This window comes from Salmo salar, chromosome ssa20, assembly GCF_905237065.1.
Source record: "Salmo salar chromosome ssa20, Ssal_v3.1, whole genome shotgun sequence".
Classification (NCBI taxonomy): Eukaryota; Metazoa; Chordata; class Actinopteri; order Salmoniformes; family Salmonidae; genus Salmo; species Salmo salar.
In genome coordinates this window covers 86,111,281-86,135,461 of record NC_059461.1, presented here as the reverse complement: position 1 = coordinate 86,135,461, position 24,181 = coordinate 86,111,281, and the positions used below count along the sequence as shown (strand labels likewise).

Below are 24,181 nucleotides of genomic sequence, written 5' to 3'. Positions count from 1 at the left end.
GTCACCATTCACCCAGCCAGCCGCACAAACTCAGCAGAGCGCATTAACCCATACTTAGTCTACACAGACCGGGTCAGAGACGATGAAATTAGACCAATGATATCAGATAAAAAGCCAAACATGTCGGCCTAAATACATTTACAAACAATATATTGCCTAAAATAAATTGCTCCTGCCTCCTGTAATAGTGCTAAGCAATAGGGGGGAAATGCCCCACGGGACTATCTTGCCGTTGTTTTACATTACTTTAGAGGCGAGGAATTAAACGCACAGACATAACAGACCACAAAGCCATTCCCAAGCTTGATTCCTCTGCTAGGCGTGTTGTTTACTGAAAAGTGTCTCTCTCTGCTGCACTAAGCACAGCAGTTCAGGCAGGCGACGTAGTGGGTCATTCTGCGTAAAAACCGGCGCGGTGTCCATGGTGACAGACAACGCTTGGATCGCTCTTCCTGGCCAAGCGCACAGAAGGAAACATCTTAACACTTTTTAGTGAGATAATTGCTGTTTTGCTCTTTCGTTTCAAGAAAATTGGCACAATGGGTAGGTAAAGGTATCTTGTGTTACTATTGATTATTAGATAAACTATAAAACCAAATCAAATAGCTTTTTTGGTACTTGTGTGAGAGAGAGGCAACAGATTTGTTTTAAAGTTGGTCATTTGTTCGGGAAGGTTAGTTAACCAGCAACGTTAGCAGACTGCCTCCAACGAAATCAAGATTTGAAATATGACTTGAGATTTGTCAGTATGTCAAGCAGATGATACCCCCCCTGGCCCGCTGCTTTGAAGTGGTGTTATAGCAAACATACAGCTGTCTATCTGTGTGTGTGTGTGTGTGTGTGTGTGTGTGTGTGTGTGTGTGTGTGTGTGTGTGTGTGTGTGTGTGTGTGTATATATAGCCTGTACGTGCATTTCTCTCCCGATTGTGTTCATGCGGAATAGATGAGTCTATGAACAACTTGTCAGTCTCACATTAGAACGATTCGTGGTTCAATCAAGGCTAAAATGTCACAGGGAATGGGTTGTCATGCGGAACTTGTTCTCACGTCTGAATCAGTCCTAAAGGGTGCTTCTACTCCTTGGTAAGCAAGTAAACGAGGACGGACCTAAGTCTTCCTTTTGCATTTCAGGCCAGGGAGGGAGGAGGGACTGCATAGAGGGGGATGGGTCTGTGTTTGTCTGTCTCGTGTGTGTACCCTACATACACGCATGCCCTTTCACTCCAATTCCCCCAGAGCGTCTGCGAGGGCATATGTCTCACCGCACGCAGGGGTTACTTAGCGGATACCCAGTGATCTACATTCAGCTTTGTATTTCCCATCTAATGGTCAAGGTTAAGATTTCGGGAGGGTAAACTGATCTTAGATCTGTGCACCACACACTAACCCAGCCAAGCATGTTCCCTCAGATGACCAATACCACCTGTGTGTGTGTTCGTGTGTGTGTGACAGTCCCCTCAGTGCAGGCCATAGACTAAATACCATAAGCTGTACTGATTAATCTATTAATGTGGCACGGCAAAATGGATTTAATATGGTCAACATAACGCCACCCAGAACCATATATTTAGAGAGAAAAGCTAACTTTTTCCATTTTGAATATGTTTAAATATTCCCAATGTAATGTTAAAGTGGAACTGACTGCATTTGAACTACTTTTCAGATATGAAACACGGACAATCATAATATCTGTCAAAAATGTCATATTCCTAGTTTAAGCTACAAAATCTACTTTATAAGAGGTTTTAAAAATAGGTTATATTTGACTTAATGTTCCATGACATACAGTAATGCATTGTGGGCATTATAGATGGATGCAGTTCAATGCATGATCAATAATACATGTCTTTGTAGTCCAACAAATATTGCTATAAGGTTGTAAATCGCAGCTGGCCTGGTACATTGTTTGCGGCCTCCATTCGGGATGCACTGTTTCAATGGTTCAATATTTTGGACAAAAACGGACGACTGTAACTAAGGCTGGGAATATCAATACAATCAAACTAGCAAGGGCAATGATCACAAGTCAGTCATAACGTAGCTAATAGACTAGCGTACGTATCAAACACAATACCTGCTGAACGAATGGGACACACAAGCCAGTCATCTACTTTCTGAAGTTACAGCCTGATTCGCTCCCATCGGTGAATTCAACTTCAATTTGGCTGCTTTTGTTTGTCAGGTTTACAGCGCGCAGCGGAGGGAAAGTGTACAGACACATTCTACCGTCCTAGCTAGGCTACTAGAATGGTGCAGTCTGGCTTCTGTTTTTATTAAAGCTTGGCAATAACCAAAAAAACAACCTGCAACAAAACAACATGCAAAGGAGAAACATGTAGGCCTTTTACAGAAACATTGAGCAGTAGCCTCAGTGGGCTACTCAACTACAATACATTTTCATAGCACCATACAGTGATGCTGCCTTCGACCGCACTGGTGATCCATCCAGCGCAAAAACATGTTTTAACTTTACATGTTACAACAAACGTTTCACGAATGCCTTACTATATCTCATTCCCGAACATTCCATGCATTTATGAAAACAAGCATATCTAAGTGCTCGCTTGTCAGAAAAAGTTAAACAAATGAGGTGTCCTATTCTTCCCGGGGTGTATATGAACAGATTTTAATACGATTTCATGTTGCTGAAACGCTGTCAGTTCCACTTTAATTGGGAGCCAACATGGCTGCCATGTAATGTTGTAGTGTCATGTAAACGCATCATAATGCAGAAACCTCATTGGCCCAAAAACGTCTAAACACATTGCTCTTGATTTACCCTCCCAGTCACCTCAGACATGAACCACTTTCATCATGTAACAACATACGATGCATTGGCCCACTGACAGACCAGACGGGTCTCATTTGCTTTAGGACCACCTCAACCTTTACTCAATACCTTTACAGTATAGCAACCTTCCAGTCTGAGGCTTGAGACAAGGCCTTTGCATCAGTGCTGTTCATAGTTCCGTATGCATGACGTCCTGACAATTCTATTTATGATACAGTAAAACACTGTTTGTATGTTGATTCATTTTGCTCCATATCGTTGTATCATCACAGGAGAGAGAGAGTCTGTGGAGAGAGAGGAGATGGGCCTACACATTCCCTTCTACCCTCTCCCAGAGGAAATACAACAGGTACTTTACACACACACACACAGTCTCCTTCCTTTCTGGAGTGATTCCCATTGTAATGTTGCCCTTCGCAGCCCTGTGTGTACACCGCCTTTTTGTCTCTTCTGTAATTTCCGGATGTTCCCAGAGAGAATTAGAGGTAGCTGTGAACAACAATGGAACCCTACCACAGTGTGAGAGCGGTCATTCCGTGCCCACAGACAGACAGCCTGTCTCCCCCCCCTCCCCGTCTCACCACACAAAGGAGAGGCTCTGGGAAACTGGGTTATCCTATTTTAATCGTGCGATTTTATGGCAGAGTTCCACCTCTCTCTCTCTCTCTCTCTCTCTCTACCCATCCCTCTCCCTCCACTCAGATTTCAATCAGCTTGTAAAATACTGGATGTTCTGGGCTTAGACCCCTGTGGAGAAGACTTCGGCTCCATTTATTGGAGAGAAAAAAATAAACGAATGAAAAACAAAAAAACAAAGCTGAACAGACAACATGTGCCAATGTGGGAATAACAAGGGGTGAAATAACATGCCCATAGTGCTGTTAAGCCTGGGGACGCTGAGAGGGAGATCACACAGCACAGCGCACACACTTCTAAACTCTCCTCTGTGCTTATGACAGCTTTCACAAAGTGATAGGCCTATCTATTCTGTTTTTATTTTCATTTTTAAATGCTATTATTTGAAATTACTTGACACCTTTATATGTGCTAATTGACTTGTTTTCACGCTGTGGTTATTAATTAAACCATTGGTGCTGTTAATAATGACAAGGCAGCAGTAAGAATACAACAATGCAGGACTAGTAGAAGTGAGCACCACTTCTTATAGAGCAGCTGAAACTTTCTGTTCCATTTTGGACGGCAGCAGTCTGCCAAGCACTCAGACTCACAATGTAACAGGACAAGGTGTTCACCAGCATACATACATACTGTACATACATACATACATACATACATACATACATACATACATACATACATGCACAGAGTGCTGCTACAGTGTTCCCACTGGTTGAAGAGCCAGCTGTAGTAGTGATGAACAGAGCAGAGCAAGGTTTTTCTCCCTCTGTTTCCCTCCATCAACACCAAGTCTGAAGAACAGATACCCAGTGAGTCAGACAGAGAGACACTTAGCCCAACACTAAACACCCATGTTACATTAGTAATATTCCAACATGACAGGATGGTAGAAATAACACCTTTTCTTAAATTGTTGGTAAACTAGGTACCTTAGCACGTTAGAGCAGCACCTGTTGGTAAACGAGGTACCTTAGCACGTTAGAGCAGCACCTGTTGGTAAACGAGGTACCTTAGCACGTTAGAGCAGCACCTGTTGGTAAAAGAGGTACCTTAGCACGTTAGAGCAGCACCTGTTGGTAAAAGAGGTACCTTAGCACGTTAGAGCAGCACCTGTTGGTAAAAGAGGTACCTTAGCACGTTAGAGCAGCACCTGTTGGTAAAAGAGGTACCATAGCACGTTAGAGCAGCACCTATTGGTAAACCAGTACCTTAGCACGTTAGAGCAGCACCTGTTGGTAAACCAGTACCTTAGCACGTTAGAGCAGCACCTGTTGGTAAAAGAGGTACCTTAGCACGTTAGAGCAGCACCTGTTGGTAAAAGAGGTACCATAGCACGTTAGAGCAGCACCTGTTGGTAAACCAGTACCTTAGCACGTTAGAGCAGCACCTGTTGGTAAACAAGGTACCTTAGCACGTTAGAGCAGCACCTGTTGGTAAAAGGGGTACCTTAGTACGTTAGAGCAGCACCTATTGGTAAACCAGTACCTTAGTACGTTAGAGCAGCACCTGTTGGTAAACCAGTACCTTAGTACGTTAGAGCAGCACCTGTTGGTAAACCCGTACCTTAGTACGTTAGAGCAGCACCTATTGGTAAACCAGTACCTTAGTATGTTAGAGCAGCACCTATTGGTAAACCAGTACCTTAGTACGTTAGAGCAGCACCTATTGGTAAACCAGTACCTTAGTATGTTAGAGCAGCACCTGTTGGTAAAAGAGGTACCTTAGTACGTTAGAGCAGCACCTGTTGGTAAACCAGTACCTTAGTACGTTAGAGCAGCACCTGTTGGTAAACCAGTACCTTAGTACATTAGAGCAGCACCTGTTGGTAAACCAGTACCGTAGTACGTTAGAGCAGCACCTGTTGGTAAACCAGTACCTTAGTACATTAGAGCAGCACCTGTTGGTAAACCAGTACCTTAGTACGTTAGAGCTGCACCTATTGGTAAACGAGGTACCTTAGTACGTTAGAGCAGCACCTGTTGGTAAACCAGTACCTTAGTATGTTAGAGCAGCACCTGTTGGTAAAAGAGGTACCTTAGCACGTTAGAGCAGCACCTGTTGGTAAAAGAGGTACCTTAGCACGTTAGAGCAGCACCTGTTGGTAAAAGAGGTACCTTAGCACGTTAGAGCAGCACCTGTTGGTAAAAGAGGTACCATAGCACGTTAGAGCAGCACCTATTGGTAAACCAGTACCTTAGCACGTTAGAGCAGCACCTGTTGGTAAACCAGTACCTTAGCACGTTAGAGCAGCACCTGTTGGTAAAAGAGGTACCTTAGCACGTTAGAGCAGCACCTGTTGGTAAAAGAGGTACCATAGCACGTTAGAGCAGCACCTGTTGGTAAACCAGTACCTTAGCACGTTAGAGCAGCACCTGTTGGTAAACAAGGTACCTTAGCACGTTAGAGCAGCACGTGTTGGTAAAAGGGGTACCTTAGTACGTTAGAGCAGCACCTATTGGTAAACCAGTACCTTAGTACGTTAGAGCAGCACCTGTTGGTAAACCAGTACCTTAGTACGTTAGAGCAGCACCTGTTGGTAAACCCGTACCTTAGTACGTTAGAGCAGCACCTATTGGTAAACCAGTACCTTAGTATGTTAGAGCAGCACCTATTGGTAAACCAGTACCTTAGTACGTTAGAGCAGCACCTATTGGTAAACCAGTACCTTAGTATGTTAGAGCAGCACCTGTTGGTAAAAGAGGTACCTTAGTACGTTAGAGCAGCACCTGTTGGTAAACCAGTACCTTAGTACGTTAGAGCAGCACCTGTTGGTAAACCAGTACCTTAGTACATTAGAGCAGCACCTGTTGGTAAACCAGTACCGTAGTACGTTAGAGCAGCACCTGTTGGTAAACCAGTACCTTAGTACATTAGAGCAGCACCTGTTGGTAAACCAGTACCTTAGTACGTTAGAGCTGCACCTATTGGTAAACGAGGTACCTTAGTACGTTAGAGCAGCACCTGTTGGTAAACCAGTACCTTAGTATGTTAGAGCAGCACCTGTTGGTAAAAGAGGTACCTTAGTACGTTAGAGCAGCACCTGTTGGTAAACCAGTACCTTAGTACATTAGAGCAGCACCTGTTGGTAAACCAGTACCTTAGCACGTTAGAGCAGCACCTGTTGGTAAACCAGTACCTTAGCACGTTAGAGCAGCACCTGTTGGTAAAAGAGGTACCTTAGCACGTTAGAGCAGCACCTGTTGGTAAACCAGTACCTTAGCACGTTAGAGCAGCACCTGTTGGTAAAAGAGGTACCTTAGCACGTTAGAGCAGCACCTGTTGGTAAACCAGTACCTTAGCACGTTAGAGCAGCACCTGTTGGTAAAAGAGGTACCTTAGCACGTTAGAGCAGCACCTGTTGGTAAACCAGTACCTTAGCACGTTAGAGCAGCACCTGTTGGTAAACCAGTACCTTAGTACGTTAGAGCAGCACCTGTTGGTAAAAGAGGTACCTTAGTACGTTAGAGCAGCACCTGTTGGTAAACCAGTACCGTAGTACGTTAGAGCAGCACCTGTTGGTAAACCAGTACCTTAGTACATTAGAGCAGCACCTGTTGGTAAAAGGGGTACCTTAGTATGTTAGAGCAGCACCTATTGGTAAACCAGTACCTTAGCACGTTAGAGCAGCACCTGTTGGTAAACCAGTACCTTAGTATGTTAGAGCAGCACCTGTTGGTAAACCAGTACCTTAGTACATTAGAGCAGCACCTGTTGGTAAACCAGTACCTTAGCACGTTAGAGCAGCACCTGTTGGTAAACCAGTACCTTAGCACGTTAGAGCAGCACCTGTTGGTAAACCAGTACCTTAGTATGTTAGAGCAGCACCTGTTGGTAAACCAGTACCTTAGCACGTTAGAGCAGCACCTGTTGGTAAACCAGTACCATAGCACGTTAGAGCAGCACCTGTTGGTAAACCAGTACCTTAGCACGTTAGAGCAGCACCTGTTGGTAAACCAGTACCTTAGCACGTTAGAGCAGCACCTGTTGGTAAACCAGTACCTTAGCACGTTAGAGCAGCACCTGTTGGTAAACCAGTACCATAGCACGTTAGAGCAGCACAGGCATTCAGGAATTGTTTTTCCTTGGCTCATGGATAATTGACGAGGAGTAGAGTTAGCTAGCTAGCACATTTAGATAGCGTGTTGTGTTTTACCCCTTGGCTGCCCCCTGCACTCTGTGTCTGGGTGTGTATCTAAACGGGTCACGGAAGGGTTGGGAGGAGAGACTGAATTCCACTCCCAGGCCTCTAGTCAGGTCAGGGTCACAGACAGGCTCAGTATGAGTGATCACCTTGATTATGGCATGCATCACTTGCTATAGGCCTATGCTATACATGCCACATTATGTAGAACTATACTTTATGTATTCATACAGGACCATCAGACCATCGAAATGTCATCAACTCTACAGTGATATACTGTCGATTGCCTACAGAGTGCTATACAAATCACTGTGTTAGATCATGCAGACTGTAGAGTTTAGCAAAGTCACCCTGACATGATCTGTCTACGAAGTAGTACAGAAGTAAACTTTCTCTCCCTCTCTCTGTTCTGTTTGGTGTTTACAAACACAGGTAGATTCCTCCTGTCTTTTCCCCTGCCTTTCCGTGCCTCTGTCTGTTGACCACCCAAAGGAGATCTCTTTTCCTCTCGTTCTCCTTCCATCCATCCATTTTTCATGTGAGCGTGGCAAACTCTTCCAGAGAGAGAAGAGAGACACACAGGAGGTCCCACTGAGCCACACCATGGTGCCTCTCTCTCTCTCTCTCTCTCTCTCTCTCTCTCTCTCTCTCTCTCTCCATCCCTGAATAATGGATAGTTTAAAACCAGACACACTCCTCCTTCTTCCTTTTTCGTACCTCAGGAGGTCAGGGGATAATGGTAGCACTTGTGTTGTGTGTTCACTATGATTAGTGTAGCCCCTCCACCCCATCTCTCTGTGAGTCTCTTTCTCTACATCTCCCTGTCTCTCTCCATTCCACTCGCTCTCGCTTTGTCTGTCTTTCTCTTTATTTCTCCTGTTTATTTCCTCTCTCATGTGCCTCTACCCCTCCTCTGCTGTATATCAGCTCTATCAGCTCTGTCAGTCCTGCAGGGTATAGTGTCAGTCCTGTAGGTCCTGCAGGGTATAGTGTCAGTCCTGTAGGTCCTGCAGGGTATAGTGTCAGTCCTGTAGGTCCTGCAGGGTATAGTGTCAGTCCTGTTGGTCCTGCAGGGTATAGTGTCTGTCCTGTAGGTCCTGCAGGGTATAGTGTCAGTCCTGTAGGTCCTGCAGGGTATAGTGTCAGTCCTGTAGGTCCTGCAGGGTATAGTGTCAGTCCTATAGGGTATAGTGTCAGTCCTATAGGGTATAGTGTCAGTCCTGCAGGGTATAGTGTCAGTCCTGTGGGTCCTACAGGGTATAGTGTCTGTCCTGTAGGTCCTGCAGGGTATATTGTCAGTCCTATAGGGTACAGTGTCAGTCCTGTAGGTCCTACAGGGTATAGTGTCAGTCCTGTTGGTCCTGTAGGGTATAGTGTCAGTCCTGTTGGTCCTATAGGGTATAGTGTCAGTCCTGCAGGGTATAGTGTCAGTCCTGTTGGTCCTGCAGGGTATAGTGTCAGTCCTGTTGGTCCTGCAGGGTATAGTGTCAGTCCTGTTGGTCCTGCAGGGTGTAGTGTCAGTCCTGTAGGTCCTGCAGGGTATAGTGTCAGTCCTGTAGGGTAATGTGTCAGTCCTATAGGTGTTGCAGGGTATTGTGTCAGTTCTTCAGGGTATATTGTCAGTCCTATAGGTCCTGTAGGGTATAGTGTCAGTCCTGTAGATCCTTCAGGGTATAGTGTCAGTCCTGTATGTCCTGCAGGGTATATTGTCAGTCCTATAGGGTATAGTGTCAGTCCTGCAGGGTACAGTGTCAGTCTTGTAGATCCTGAAGGGTATAGTGTCAGTCCTGTAGGTCCTTCAGGGTGTAGTGTCAGTCCTGTAGGTCCTGCAGGGTATATTGTCAGTCCTTTAGGTCCTGCAGGGTGTAGTGTCAGTCCTTTAGGTCCTGCAGGGTATAGTGTCTGTCCTGTAGATCCTGCAGGGTATATTATCAGTCCTGCAGGGTATAGTGTCAGTCCTGTTGGTCCTGAAGGGTATAGTGTCAGTCCTGTAGGTCCTGCAGGGTATAGTGTCAGTCCTGTAGGCCCTGCAGGGTATAGTGTCAGTCCTGTAGGTCCTGCAGGGTATAGTGTCAGTCCTGTTGTTCCTGCAGGGTATAGTGTCAGTCCTGTTGTTCCTGCAGGGTATAGTGTCAGTCCTGTAGGCCCTGCAGGGTATAGTGTCAGTCCTGTAGGTCCGGCAGGGTATAGTGTCAGTCCTGTAGGCCCTGCAGGGTATAGTGTCAGTCCTGTATGTCCTGCAGGGTATAGTGTCAGTCCTGTAGGTCCTGCATGGTATAGTGTCAGTCCTGTTGGTCCTGAAGGGTATAGTGTCAGTCCTGTAGGTCCTGCAGGGTATAGTGTCAGTCCTGCAGGGTATAGTGTCCGTCCTGTAGGTCCTGCAGGGTATAGTGTCAGTCCTGTGGGTCCTGCAGGGTATAGTGTCAGTCCTGTAGGTCCTACAGGGTATAGTGTCATTCCTGCAGGGTATAGTGTCAGTCCTGTAGGTCCTGCAGGGTATAGTGTCAGTCCTGTAGGGTATAGTGTCAGTCCTGTAGGTCCTACAGGGTATAGTGTCAGTCCTGCAGGGTATAGTGTCTGTCCTGTAGGTCCTGCAGGGTATATTGTCAGTCCTATAGGGTATAGTGTCAGTCCTGTTGGTCCTGTAGGGTATAGTGTCAGTCCTGCAGGGTATAGTGTCAGTCCTGTTGGTCCTGCAGGGTGTAGTGTCAGTCCTGCAGGGTATAGTGTCTGTCCTGTAGGTCCTGCAGGGTATATTGTCAGTCCTATAGGGTATAGTGTCAGTCCTGTAGGTCCTACAGGGTATAGTGTCAGTCCTGCAGGGTATAGTGTCAGTCCTGTTGGTCCTGTAGGGTATAGTGTCATTCCCGCAAGGTATAGTGTCAGTCCTGTAGGTCCTGCAGGGTATAGTGTCAGTCCTGCAGGGTATAGTGTCAGTCCTGTAGGGTAATGTGTCAGTCCTATAGGTGTTGCAGGGTATTGTGTCAGTCCTTCAGGGTATATTGTCAGTCCTATAGGTCCTGTAGGGTATAGTGTCAGTCCTGTAGATCCTGCAGGGTATAGTGTCAGTCCTGTATGTCCTGTAGGGTATATTGTCAGTCCTATAGGGTATAGTGTCAGTCCTGTAGGTCCTGTAGGGTATAGTGTCAGTCCTACAGGGTATAGTGTCAGTCTTGTAGATCCTGAATGGTATAGTGTCAGTCCTGTAGGTCCTTCAGGGTGTAGTGTCAGTCCTGTAGGTCCTGCAGGGTATATTGTCAGTCCTTTAGGTCCTGCAGGGTGTAGTGTCAGTCCTGTAGGTCCTGCAGGGTATAGTGTCAGTCCTGCAGGGTATAGTGTCTGTCCTGTAAGTCCTGCAGGGTATATTGTCAGTCCTGCAGGGTATAGTGTCTGTCCTGTAGGTCCTGCAGGGTATAGTGTCAGTCCTGTTGGTCCTGAAGGGTATAGTGTCAGTCCTGCAGGGTATAGTGTCAGTCCTGTAGGTCCTGCAGGGTATAGTGTCAGTCCTGTAGGCCCTGCAGGGTATAGTGTCAGTCCTGTAGGTCCTGCAGGGTACAGTGTCAGTCCTGTTGTTCCTGCAGGGTATAGTGTCAGTCCTGTAGGTCCTGCAGGGTATAGTGTCAGTCTTGTAGATGCTGATAGGTATAGTGTCAGTCCTGTAGGTCCTGCAGGGTATAGTGTCAGTCCTGTAGGTCCTGCAGGGTATAGTGTCAGTCCTGTTGTTCCTGCAGGGTATAGTGTCAGTCCTGTAGGTCCTGCAGGGTATAGTGTCAGTCCTGTAGGCCCTGCAGGGTATAGTGTCAGTCCTGTAGGTCCTGCAGGGTATAGTGTCAGTCCTGTAGGCCCTGCAGGGTATAGTGTCAGTCCTGCAGGGTATAGTGTCAGTCCTGTTGGTCCTGTAGGGTATAGTGTCAGTCCTGCAGGGTATAGTGTCAGTCCTGTAGGTCCTGCAGGGTATAGTGTCAGTCCTGCAGGGTATAGTGTCAGTCCTGTAGGGTAATGTGTCAGTCCTATAGGTGTTGCAGGGTATTGTGTCAGTCCTTCAGGGTATATTGTCAGTCCTATAGGTCCTGTAGGGTATAGTGTCAGTCCTGTAGATCCTGCAGGGTATAGTGTCAGTCCTGTATGTCCTGTAGGGTATATTGTCAGTCCTATAGGGTATAGTGTCAGTCCTGTAGGTCCTGTAGGGTATAGTGTCAGTCCTACAGGGTATAGTGTCAGTCTTGTAGATCCTGAATGGTATAGTGTCAGTCCTGTAGGTCCTTCAGGGTGTAGTGTCAGTCCTGTAGGTCCTGCAGGGTATATTGTCAGTCCTTTAGGTCCTGCAGGGTGTAGTGTCAGTCCTGTAGGTCCTGCAGGGTATAGTGTCAGTCCTGCAGGGTATAGTGTCTGTCCTGTAAGTCCTGCAGGGTATATTGTCAGTCCTGCAGGGTATAGTGTCTGTCCTGTAGGTCCTGCAGGGTATAGTGTCAGTCCTGTAGGCCCTGCAGGGTATAGTGTCAGTCCTGTAGGTCCTGCAGGGTATAGTGTCAGTCCTGTTGGTCCTGCAGGGTATAGTGTCAGTCCTGTAGGTCCTGCAGGGTATAGTGTCAGTCTTGTAGATGCTGAAGGGTATAGTGTCAGTCCTGTAGGTCCTGCAGGGTATAGTGTCAGTCCTGTAGGCCCTGCAGGGTATAGTGTCAGTCCTGTAGGTCCTGCAGGGTATAGTGTCAGTCCTGTTGTTCCTGCAGGGTATAGTGTCAGTCCTGTAGGTCCTGCAGGGTATAGTGTCAGTCCTGTAGGCCCTGCAGGGTATAGTGTCAGTCCTGTAGGTCCTGCAGGGTATAGTGTCAGTCCTGTAGGCCCTGCAGGGTATAGTGTCAGTCCTGTATGTCCTGCACGGTATAGTGTCAGTCCTGTAGGTCCTGCAGGGTATAGTGTCAGTCCTGTTGGTCCTGCAGGGTATAGTGTCAGTCCTGCAGGGTATAGTGTCAGTCCTGTAGGTCCTGCAGGGTATAGTGTCAGCCTTCCCTGTAGCTCAGTTGGTAGAGCATGGTGTTTGCAACACCAGGGTTGTGGGTTCGATTCCCACGGGGTGCCAGCACAGAAAAAATGTATGAAATGTATGCATTCACTACTGTAAGTCGCTCTGGATAAGAGCGTCTGCATGCTGTAAATGTAGTGTCAGTCCTGTGGGTCCTGCAGGGTATAGTGTCAGTCCTGTAGGTCCTACAGGGTATAGTGTCAGTCCTGCAGGGTATAGTGTCAGTCCTGTAGGTCCTGCAGGGTATAGTGTCAGTCTTGTAGGGTATAGTGTCAGTCCTGTAGGTCCTACAGGGTATAGTGTCAGTCCTGCAGGGTATAGTGTCTGTCCTGTAGGTCCTGCAGGGTATATTGTCAGTCCTATAGGGTATAGTGTCAGTCCTGCAGGGTATAGTGTCAGTCCTGTGGGTCCTACAGGGTATAGTGTCAGTCCTGCAGGTCCTGCAGGGTATAGTGTCAGTCCTGTAGGTCCTGCAGGGTATAGTTTCAGTCCTGTGGGTCCTACAGGGTATAGTGTCAGTCCTGCAGGGTATAGTGTCAGTCCTGTTGGTCCTGAAGGGTATAGTGTCAGTCCTGCAGGGTATAGTGTCAGTCCTGTAGGCCCTGCAGGGTATAGTGTCAGTCCTGTAGGTCCTGCAGGGTATAGTGTCAGTCCTGTTGTTCCTGCAGGGTATAGTGTCAGTCCTGTAGGTCCTGCAGGGTATAGTGTCAGTCTTGTAGATCCTGAAGGGTATAGTGTCAGTCCTGTAGGCCCTGCAGGGTATAGTGTCAGTCCTGTAGGTCCTGCAGGGTATAGTGTCAGTCCTGTAGGTCCTGCAGGGTATAGTGTCAGTCCTGTAGGCCCTGCAGGGTATAGTGTCAGTCCTGTAGGCCCTGCAGGGTATAGTGTCAGTCCTGTAGGCCCTGCAGGGTATAGTGTCAGTCCTGTATGTCCTGCAGGGTATAGTGTCAGTCCTGTAGGTCCTGCAGGGTATAGTGTCAGTCCTGTTGGTCCTGCAGGGTATAGTGTCAGTCCTGTGGTCTGCAGGGTATAGTGTCAGTCCTGCAGGGTATAGTGTCAGTCCTGTAGGTCCTGCAGGGTATAGTGTCAGCCTTCAGTGTAGCTCAGTTGGTAGAGCATGGTGTTTGCAACACCAGGGTTGTGGGTTCGATTCCCGGGTGCCAGCACAGAAAAATGTATGAAATGTATGCATTCACTACTGTAAGTCGCTGCTGGATAAGGCGTCTGCTAAATTACTAAAATGTAAATGTAAATGTGTCAGTCCTGTGGGTCCTGCAGGGTATAGTGTCAGTCCTGTAGGTCCTACAGGGTATAGTGTCAGTCCTGCAGGGTATAGTGTCAGTCCTGTAGGTCCTGCAGGGTATAGTGTCAGTCTTGTAGGGTATAGTGTCAGTCCTGTAGGTCCTACAGGGTATAGTGTCAGTCCTGCAGGGTATAGTGTCTGTCCTGTAGGTCCTGCAGGGTATATTGTCAGTCCTATAGGGTATAGTGTCAGTCCTGCAGGGTATAGTGTCAGTCCTGTTGGTCCTGCAGGGTATAGTGTCAGTCCTGTAGGTCCTGCAGGGTATAGTGTCAGTCCTGTTGTTCCTGCAGGGTATAGTGTCAGTCCTGTAGGCCCTGCAGGGTATAGTGTCAGTCCTGTAGGTCCGGCAGGGTATAGTGTCAGTCCTGTAGGCCCTGCAGGGTATAGTGTCAGTCCTGTATGTCCTGCAGGGTATAGTGTCAGTCCTGTAGGTCCTGCATGGTATAGTGTCAGTCCTGTTGGTCCTGAAGGGTATAGTGTCAGTCCTGTAGGTCCTGCAGGGTATAGTGTCAGTCCTGCAGGGTATAGTGTCCGTCCTGTAGGTCCTGCAGGGTATAGTGTCAGTCCTGTGGGTCCTGCAGGGTATAGTGTCAGTCCTGTAGGTCCTACAGGGTATAGTGTCATTCCTGCAGGGTATAGTGTCAGTCCTGTAGGTCCTGCAGGGTATAGTGTCAGTCCTGTAGGGTATAGTGTCAGTCCTGTAGTTCCTACAGGGTATAGTGTCAGTCCTGCAGGGTATAGTGTCTGTCCTGTAGGTCCTGCAGGGTATATTGTCAGTCCTATAGGGTATATTGTCAGTCCTGTTGGTCCTGTAGGGTATAGTGTCAGTCCTGCAGGGTATAGTGTCAGTCCTGTTGGTCCTGCAGGGTGTAGTGTCAGTCCTGCAGGGTATAGTGTCTGTCCTGTAGGTCCTGCAGGGTATATTGTCAGTCCTATAGGGTATAGTGTCAGTCCTGTAGGTCCTACAGGGTATAGTGTCAGTCCTGCAGGGTATAGTGTCAGTCCTGTTGGTCCTGTAGGGTATAGTGTCAGTCCTGCAGGGTATAGTGTCAGTCCTGTAGGTCCTGCAGGGTATAGTGTCAGTCCTGCAGGGTATAGTGTCAGTCCTGTAGGGTAATGTGTCAGTCCTATAGGTGTTGCAGGGTATCGTGTCAGTCCTTCAGGGTATATTGTCAGTCCTATAGGTCCTGTAGGGTATAGTGTCAGTCCTGTAGATCCTGCAGGGTATAGTGTCAGTCCTGTATGTCCTGTAGGGTATATTGTCAGTCCTATAGGGTATAGTGTCAGTCCTGTAGGTCCTGTAGGGTATAGTGTCAGTCCTGCAGTCAAGGTATAGTGTCAGTCCTGTAGGTCCTTCAGGGTGTAGTGTCAGTCCTGTAGGTCCTGCAGGGTATATTGTCAGTCCTTTAGGTCCTGCAGGGTGTAGTGTCAGTCCTGTAGGTCCTGCAGGGTATAGTGTCAGTCCTGCAGGGTATAGTGTCTGTCCTGTAAGTCCTGCAGGGTATATTGTCAGTCCTGCAGGGTATAGTGTCTGTCCTGTAGGTCCTGCAGGGTATAGTGTCAGTCCTGTTGGTCCTGAAGGCTATAGTGTCAGTCCTGCAGGGTATAGTGTCAGTCCTGTAGGTCCTGCAGGGTATAGTGTCAGTCCTGTAGGCCCTGCAGGGTATAGTGTCAGTCCTGTAGGTCCTGCAGGGTACAGTGTCAGTCCTGTTGTTCCTGCAGGGTATAGTGTCAGTCCTGTAGGTCCTGCAGGGTATAGTGTCAGTCTTGTAGATCCTGAAGGGTATAGTGTCAGTCCTGTAGGTCCTGCAGGGTATAGTGTCAGTCCTGTAGGCCCTGCAGGGTATAGTGTCAGTCCTGTAGGTCCTGCAGGGTATAGTGTCAGTCCTGTTGTTCCTGCAGGGTATAGTGTCAGTCCTGTAGGTCCTGCAGGGTATAGTGTCAGTCCTGTAGGCCCTGCAGGGTATAGTGTCAGTCCTGTAGGTCCTGCAGGGTATAGTGTCAGTCCTGTAGGCCCTGCAGGGTATAGTGTCAGTCCTGTATGTCCTGCACGGTATAGTGTCAGTCCTGTAGGTCCTGCAGGGTATAGTGTCAGTCCTGTTGGTCCTGAAGGGTATAGTGTCAGTCCTGCAGGGTATAGTGTCAGTCCTGTAGGTCCTGCAGGGTATAGTGTCAGCCTTCCCTGTAGCTCAGTTGGTAGAGCATGGTGTTTGCAACACCAGGGTTGTGGGTTCGATTCCCACGGGGTGCCAGCACAGAAAAAAAATGTATGAAATGTATGCATTCACTACTGTAAGTCGCTCTGGATAAGAGCGTCTGCTAAATGACTAAAATGTAAATGTAAATGTGTCAGTCCTGTGGGTCCTGCAGGGTATAGTGTCAGTCCTGTAGGTCCTACAGGGTATAGTGTCAGTCCTGCAGGGTATAGTGTCAGTCTTGTAGGGTATAGTGTCAGTCCTGTAGGTCCTACAGGGTATAGTGTCAGTCCTGCAGGGTATAGTGTCTGTCCTGTAGGTCCTGCAGGGTATATTGTCAGTCCTGTAGGCCGCAGGGTATAGTGTCAGTCCTGCAGGGTATAGTGTCAGTCCTGTAGGTCCTGCAGGGTATAGTGTCAGTCCTGTAGGTCCTGCAGGGTATAGTGTCAGTCCTGTAGGTCCTGCAGGGTATAGTGTCAGTCCTGTAGGTCCTACAGGGTGTAGTGTCAGTCCTGTAGGTCCTGCAGGGTATAGTGTCAGTCCTGTAGGTCCTGCAGGGTATAGTGTCAGTCCTGTAGGTCCTGCAGGGTATAGTGTCAGTCCTGTAGGCCCTGCAGGGTATAGTGTCAGTCCTGTAGGTCCTGCAGGGTATAGTGTCAGTCCTGTAGGTCCTGCAGGGTATAGTGTCAGTCCTGCTCAGGGTATAGTGTCAGTCCTGTAGGTCCTGCAGGGTATAGTGTCAGTCCTGTAGGTCCTGCAGGGTATAGTGTCAGTCCTGTAGGTCCTGCAGGGTATAGTGTCAGTCCTGCAGGGTATAGTTTCAGTCCTGTGGGTCCTACAGGGTATAGTGTCAGTCCTGCAGGGTATAGTGTCAGTCCTGTTGGTCCTGCAGGGTATAGTGTCAGTCCTGTGGCCTGCAGGGTATAGTGTCAGTCCTGTAGGCCCTGCAGGGTATAGTGTCAGTCCTGTAGGTCCTGCAGGGTATAGTGTCAGTCCTGTTGTTCCTGCAGGGTATAGTGTCAGTCCTGTAGGTCCTGCAGGGTATAGTGTCAGTCTTGTAGATCCTGCAGGGTATAGTGTCAGTCCTGTAGGTCCTGCAGGGTATAGTGTCAGTCCTGTAGGCCCTGCAGGGTATAGTGTCAGTCCTGTAGGTCCTGCAGGGTATAGTGTCAGTCCTGTAGGCCCTGCAGGGTATAGTGTCAGTCCTGTAGGCCCTGCAGGGTATAGTGTCAGTCCTGTAGGCCCTGCAGGGTATAGTGTCAGTCCTGTAGGCCCTGCAGGGTATAGTGTCAGTCCTGTTGTTCCTGCAGGGTATAGTGTCAGTCCTGTAGGTCCTGCAGGGTATAGTGTCAGTCCTGTAGGCCCTGCAGGGTATAGTGTCAGTCCTGTAGGCCCTGCAGGGTATAGTGTCAGTCCTGTAGGCCCTGCAGGGTATAGTGTCAGTCCTGTATGTCCTGCACGGTATAGTGTCAGTCCTGTAGGTCCTGCAGGGTATAGTGTCAGTCCTGAAGGGTATAGTGTCAGTCCTGCAGGGTATAGTGTAGGTCCTGCAGTGTATAGTGTCAGTCCTGTAGGCCCTGCAGGGTATAGTGTCAGTCCTGTAGGTCCTGCAGGGTATAGTGTCAGTCCTGTAGGCCCTGCAGGGTATAGTGTCAGTCCTGTAGGTCCTGCAGAGTATAGTGTCAGTCCTGTTGTTCCTGCAGGGTATAGTGTCAGTCCTGTAGGTCCTGCAGGGTATAGTGTCAGTCCTGTAGGCCCTGCAGGGTATAGTGTCAGTCCTGTAGGCCCTGCAGGGTATAGTGTCAGTCCTGTAGGCCCTGCAGGGTATAGTGTCAGTCCTGTATGTCCTGCAGGGTATAGTGTCAGTCCTGAAGGGTATAGTGTCAGTCCTGCAGGGTATAGTGTCAGTCCTGTAGGTCCTGCAGGGTATAGTGTCAGCCTTCCCTGTAGCTCAGTTGGTAGAGCATGGTGTTTGCAACACCAGGGTTGTGGGTTCGATTCCCAACGGGGTGCCAGCACAGAAAAAAATGTATGAAATGTATGCATTCACTACTGTAAGTCGCTCTGGATAAGAGCGTCTGCTAAATGACTAAAATGTAAATGTAAATGTGTCAGTCCTGTGGGTCCTGCAGGGTATAGTGTCAGTCCTGTAGGTCCTGCAGGGTATAGTGTCAGTCCTGTAGGTCCTGCAGGGTATAGTGTCAGTCTTGTAGGGTATAGTGTCAGTCCTGTAGGTCCTACAGGGTATAGTGTCAGTCCTGCAGGGTATAGTGTCTGTCCTGTAGGTCCTGCAGGGTATATTGTCAGTCCTATAGGGTATAGTGTCAGTCCTGCAGGGTATAGTGTCAGTCCTGGGGGTCCTACAGGGTATAGTGTCAGTACTGTAGGTCCTGCAGGGTATAGTGTCAGTCCTGCAGGTCCTGCAGGGTATAGTTTCAGTCCTGTGGGTCCTACAGGGTATTGTCAGTCCTGTGTGTCCTACAGGGTATAGTGTCAGTCCTGCAGGGTATAGTGTCTGTCCTGTAGGTCCTGCAGGGTATATTGTCAGTCCTATAGGGTATAGTGTCAGTCCTGCAGGCCATTTTGTCAGTCCTGTAGTTCCTGCAGGGTTTAATGCCAGTCCTGTAGGTGCTATATTGCTCTCCACAGGTGTCCCAGCCTTCCTCTGTGACATGAGCTGATGAGTTAAGCTGATTAGGTGAGGTGGTGTTTGTTCAGTTTCCCCCACACCTCTGGACTGTCACACAGGTGATGCAGGGCAGGCAGCATTCTGCTCAGACCTTACCTGACACTTGACTGACTGACTCCTAGCATTACCTTGGCCGGGAGCAAGCCCTGCATGGGAGCAAGCCCTACACGGGAGCAAGCCCTACATTAGGCCTAGCATTACTTTGGCCTGGAGCAAGCCCTACACGGGTGCAAGCTCTACATGGGAGCAAGCTTTACTTTAGGCCTAGCATTACTTTGGCCTGGAGCAAGCCTTACACGGGAGCAAGCTTTACTTTAGGCCTAGAATTACTTTGGCCTGGAGCAAGCCTTACACGGGAGCAAGCCTTACACGGGAGCAAGCTTTACATTAGGCCTAGCATTACTTTGGCCTGGAGCAAGCCTTACACGGGAGCAAGCTCTACATTAGGCCTAGCATTACTTTGGCCAGAATTTAGCTCTACATTAGGCCAAGGTCTTGACTTCTCCTAAATTGTTCTTGGCTTCTATGTGTTTAATTTGCAGTCTTGGTGTTGGCAGCCCTGAATGTATATTTACAGGTCTTTTTTGGAAATATGCAAATCATGGGGAAACTGCTGTGTGCTCTTCTTGCAGATGGACAGGCTGAGGTCACTCTCACAGTGCAGACAGACAGACTGGCTGAGGTCACTCTCACAGTGCAGATAGACAGACTGGCTGAGGTCCCTCTCACAGTGCAGATAGACAGACTGGCTGAGGTCACTCTCATAGTGCAGATAGACAGACTGGCTGAGGTCCCTCTCACAGTGCAGATAGACAGACTGGCTGAGGTCCCTCTCACAGTGCAGATAGACAGACTGGCTGAGGTCACTCTCACAGTGCAGACAGACAGACTGGCTGAGGTCCCTCTCACAGTGCAGATAGACAGACTGGCTGAGGTCCCTCTCACAGTGCAGACAGACAGACTGGCTGAGGTCACTTTCACAGTACAGACAGACAGACTGTCTGAGGTCACTCTCACAGTGCAGACAGACAGACTGGCTGAGGTCACTCTGACAGTGCAGACAGACAGACTGGCTGAGGTCCCTCTCATAGTGCAGACAGACAGACTGGCTGAGGTCACTCTCACAGTGCAGACAGACAGACTGGCTGAGGTCACTCTCACAGTACAGACAGACAGACTGGCTGAGGTCACTCTCACAGTGCAGACAGACAGACTGGCTGAGGTCACTCTCACAGTGCAGACAGACAGACTGGCTGAGGTCACTCTCACAGTGCAGACAGACAGACTGGCTGAGGTCACTCTCACAGTGCAGACAGACAGACTGGCTGAGGTCACTCTCACAGTGCAGACAGACAGACTGGCTGAGGTCACTCTGACAGTGCAGACAGACAGACTGGCTGAGGGCCCTCTCACAGTGCAGATAGACAGACTGGCTGAGGTCCCTCTCACAGTGCAGATAGACAGACTGGCTGAGGTCCCTCTCACAGTGCAGACAGACAGACTGGCTGAGGTCCCTCTCACAGTGCAGACAGACAGACTGGCTGAGGTCCCTCTCACAGTGCAGACAGACAGACTGGCTGAGGTCACTCTCACAGTGCAGATAGACAGACTGGCTGAGGTCCCTCTCACAGTGCAGATAGACAGACTGGCTGAGGTCACTCTCACAGTGCAGATAGACAGACTGGCTGAGGTCACTCTCATAGTGCAGATAGACAGACTGGCTGAAGTCCCTCTCACAGTGCAGACAGACAGACTGGCTGAAGTCACTCTCACAGTGCAGACAGACAGACTGGCTGAGGTCCCTCTCACAGTGCAGACCGACAGACTGGCTGAAGTCACTCTCACAGTGCAGACAGACAGACTGGCTGAAGTCCCTCTCACAGTGCAGACAGACAGACTGGCTGAAGTCCCTCTCACAGTGCAGACAGACAGACTGGCTGAAGTCCCTCTCACAGTGCAGACAGACAGACTGGCTGAAGTCCCTCTCACAGTGCAGACAGACAGACTGGCTGAGGTCACTCTCATAGTGCAGACAGACAGACTGGCTGAAGTCACTCTCACAGTGCAGACAGACAGACTGGCTGAGGTCCCTCTCACAGTGCAGACAGACAGACTGGCTGAGGTCACTCTCACAGTGCAGACAGACAGATGCAGACCCCCGTGGCTCACTGGCATCACCATGTGTGTTACGTGATCTCTCTCTCTCTCTCTCTCTCTCTCTCTCTCTCTCTCTCTCCTCTCTCCTCTCTCTCTCCTCTCTCTCACCTCTCTCTCTCTCTCTCTCTCTCTCTCTCTCTATTCAATTTCAATTTAAGGCCTAAATTGGCATGGGAAACATATGTTAACATTGCCAAAGCAAGTGAAGTAGATAATAAACAGTAAACATTACACTCACAAAAGTTCCAAAAGAATAAAGATATTTCAAATGTCATATTACGGGCAAAAAGTTGCCCGGTCACAAATATTGCTGCTGTGATGGCACACTGTGGTATTTCACCCAGTAGATATGGGAGTTTATCAAAATTTGGTTTTTTTTCGAATTCTTTGTGGATCTGTGTAATCTGAGGGAAATATGTGTCTCTGATATTGTCATACATTTGGCAGGAGGTTAGGAAGTGCAGCTCAGTTTCCACCTCATTTTGTGGGCAGTGTGCACATAGCCTGTCTTCTCTGGAGAGCCAGGTCTGCCTATGGCGGCCTTTCTCAATCGCAAGGCAAAGCTATTGAGGCGGCAGGTAGCCTAGTGGTTAGAGTGTTAGGCCAGTAACCGAAAGGTTGCTGGATCGAATCCCTGAGCTGACAAGGTAAAAATCTGTCGTTCTGCACCTGAATAAGGCAGACAGACTGGCTGAGGTCCCTCTCACAGTGCAGACAGACAGACTGGCTGTCCACTGTTCCCCGGTAGGCCGTCATTGTAAATAAGAATTTGTTCTTAACTGACTTGCCTAGTTATATAAAGGTTACTCTATGCTCACTGAGTCTGTAAAAAGTCAAAGCTTTCCTTAAGTTTGGGTCAGTCACAGTGGTCAGGTATTCTGCCACTGTGTACTCTTTGTTTATCGCCAAATAGCATTCTAGTTTGCTCCGTTTTTTTGTTAATTCTTTACTACGTGTCAAGTTGTGTTGCTGTCCTGGGGCTCTATGGGGTCTGTTTGTGTTTGTGAACAGAGCCCCAGGACCAGCTCTCTCTCTCTCTCTCTCTCTCTCTGTCTCTCTCTGAGGTCAGTGCTCAGACAGACAAACAGATGACAGATAGTTACTGTCTGTAGTTGCCAACTGCCCCTGTCTGCTCTTGCCTGTTTGTTTCCGTGCTGTGCTGTGCTCTGTGTGAGTGAGTGATCTGATGCGTGGTCATCGGTCGAGCGGAGGCTGACATGCAGCCAAAGGTGATTCTTTCCCTGCGACTGCCCTTTCCCTGCTCCCACGCAGAGGCAAGGAGGCAGTGAGAGAAGCAGGAACACAGGGCTACTCAGCCAGGCGTCAAACATGCACCCGGTCTCCCTCTCCCTCCCTCCCCCTCCTTCTCTTTACCCCCCACCCTTCCCCTCTCTGTTGTGTCACTCCTGGATCCCTAGCCTTGCCCCCCCTGTCTCACCCCCTGACTGCCCCTACCTCTTCCACTGTTCTCTACTGTAACCCACATTCACCCCTTTGTACCCTCCAACAGACACACACACACATACACACAGACACAGACACACACAAGCACACACACACACACACACACACACACACACACACACACACACACACACACACACACACACACACACACACACACACACACACACACACACACACACACACACTTCCTCCACTTTGCTGTGTCCCCAGTGTCCTCTGTCCCTCCCTCCATTCGTCTCGTGTGATGTGTGGCACAGTGGGGTCCAGATGAGAGGAATCTATGTGTTGCTTCATGCAACACTGAGCACCAGGGGGGCGACAAAGCAGCAGTCACGAATCGCCGTCTCGCTCAGACACACACACGCACAGACACACGCATGCATGCTCTCTCTCTCTCTCTCTCTCTCTCTCTCTCTCTCTCTCTCTCTCTCTCTCTCTCTCTCTCTCTCTCTCTCTCTCTCTCTCACACACACACACACACAGCCTCAAAGACATCATTTAGGGAAATTAGGAAAAAAGCAAGGATAAATCGTTAACTACATAATCCCTTCTTAAACGCTTGCGTGATCTGTCATTGTCTGTGATGCACAGAGAGAGAGGGAGAAAATGAGAGAGGGAAAGAAAGAAAGAAAGAAAGAAAGAAAGAAAGAAAGAAAGAAAGAAAGAAAGAAAGAAAGAAAGAAAGAAAGAAAGAAAGAAAGAAAGAAAGAAAGAAAGAAAGAAAGAAAGAAAGAGGGGTGGTATAAAAAGAGAGAGACAGAAAAAGGGATGAAAAGAAAAAGCGATACAAAGAGAGAAAATGTGATTCTAGAAAGAGGTAGTATGATTCAGGTTGTGTGTGAGACAGTTTGAATTGTTTATTTAACCTTTATTTTAACAGGGAAAACATATTGAGACCCAGGTTTTTTTTTTTTACAAATGTGCGCATGTATAATACAACATAAAAATACACATTATACCCAAACATACTGTATATACACATTCAAATACAAAAACTCAGTCATGGAAAGCACAAATAATACATCACAAATCACCCAGAAAAACAGTTTACATTCCTCCACAAATACGTCCCCAATCAATACTTTAAACTGAACGGCCCCAGAACGTCAGGATGAAATGTATTTAGCATTTTGTTCCAGTAATATGGTGCATTAAAACTAAAAGCAGATTTACCTAGCTCGGTGGAGACCCTAGGAACCTCAAGAGTTAATCCTGTGAACAAACGGGTTAGGCAACTCAGGTGTCTAGACTTCAACAGCAAAGTTAGATAAGACGGAAGTTTATGAAGTAGGGCCTTGTAAACAAACAGGGAATAATGTAGAATAAAGTCCAGACAACCTTTTGATACAGTGATGAGTGTCAAACTGTCCCCTGTAGGAAAACAAAGAGCACTATGGTAGATGGGATGAGGTCTTTGGTTTTAGTGGGTTTTTCTCTAAATTCCAGGCCCATAATTATATCAGTTGATTAAACCGCAAAGACAATTTCAGGGATAACTCCATAATCCATCAGGCAGCTAAAAAACCCTAAGTGCCTGCAACCCCATCATGGAATCTCTAACAAGATTTATATGTGCAGTCAGTTGGGGACAGGGATGGGGACAGATGGGGACAGATGGGGATGGGTACAGATGGGGACAGGGATGGGGACAGATGGGGACAGGGATGGGGACAGTTGGGGACAGCGATGGGGACAGATGGGGACAGATGGGGATGGGGACAGATGGGGACAGGGATGGGGACAGTTGGGGACAGGGATGGGGACAGATGGGGACAG

General features: G+C 48.3%; 1 protein-coding gene across 1 annotated transcript in view; it reads left to right on the top strand.

Moving 5' to 3' along the window:
* Positions 1-387: 387 nt before the first annotated feature.
* The window catches only part of lekr1 (leucine, glutamate and lysine rich 1), a 61,815-nt gene continuing 38,021 nt past the window's right edge, over positions 388-24,181 (top strand). The window contains exons 1-2 of the mRNA XM_014163512.2: positions 388-543; positions 3,064-3,140. Of these exons, the coding sequence (XP_014018987.2) occupies positions 540-543; positions 3,064-3,140 (81 nt within the window). The 5' untranslated portion in view covers positions 388-539. The remainder of the gene's footprint in view (positions 544-3,063; positions 3,141-24,181) is intronic.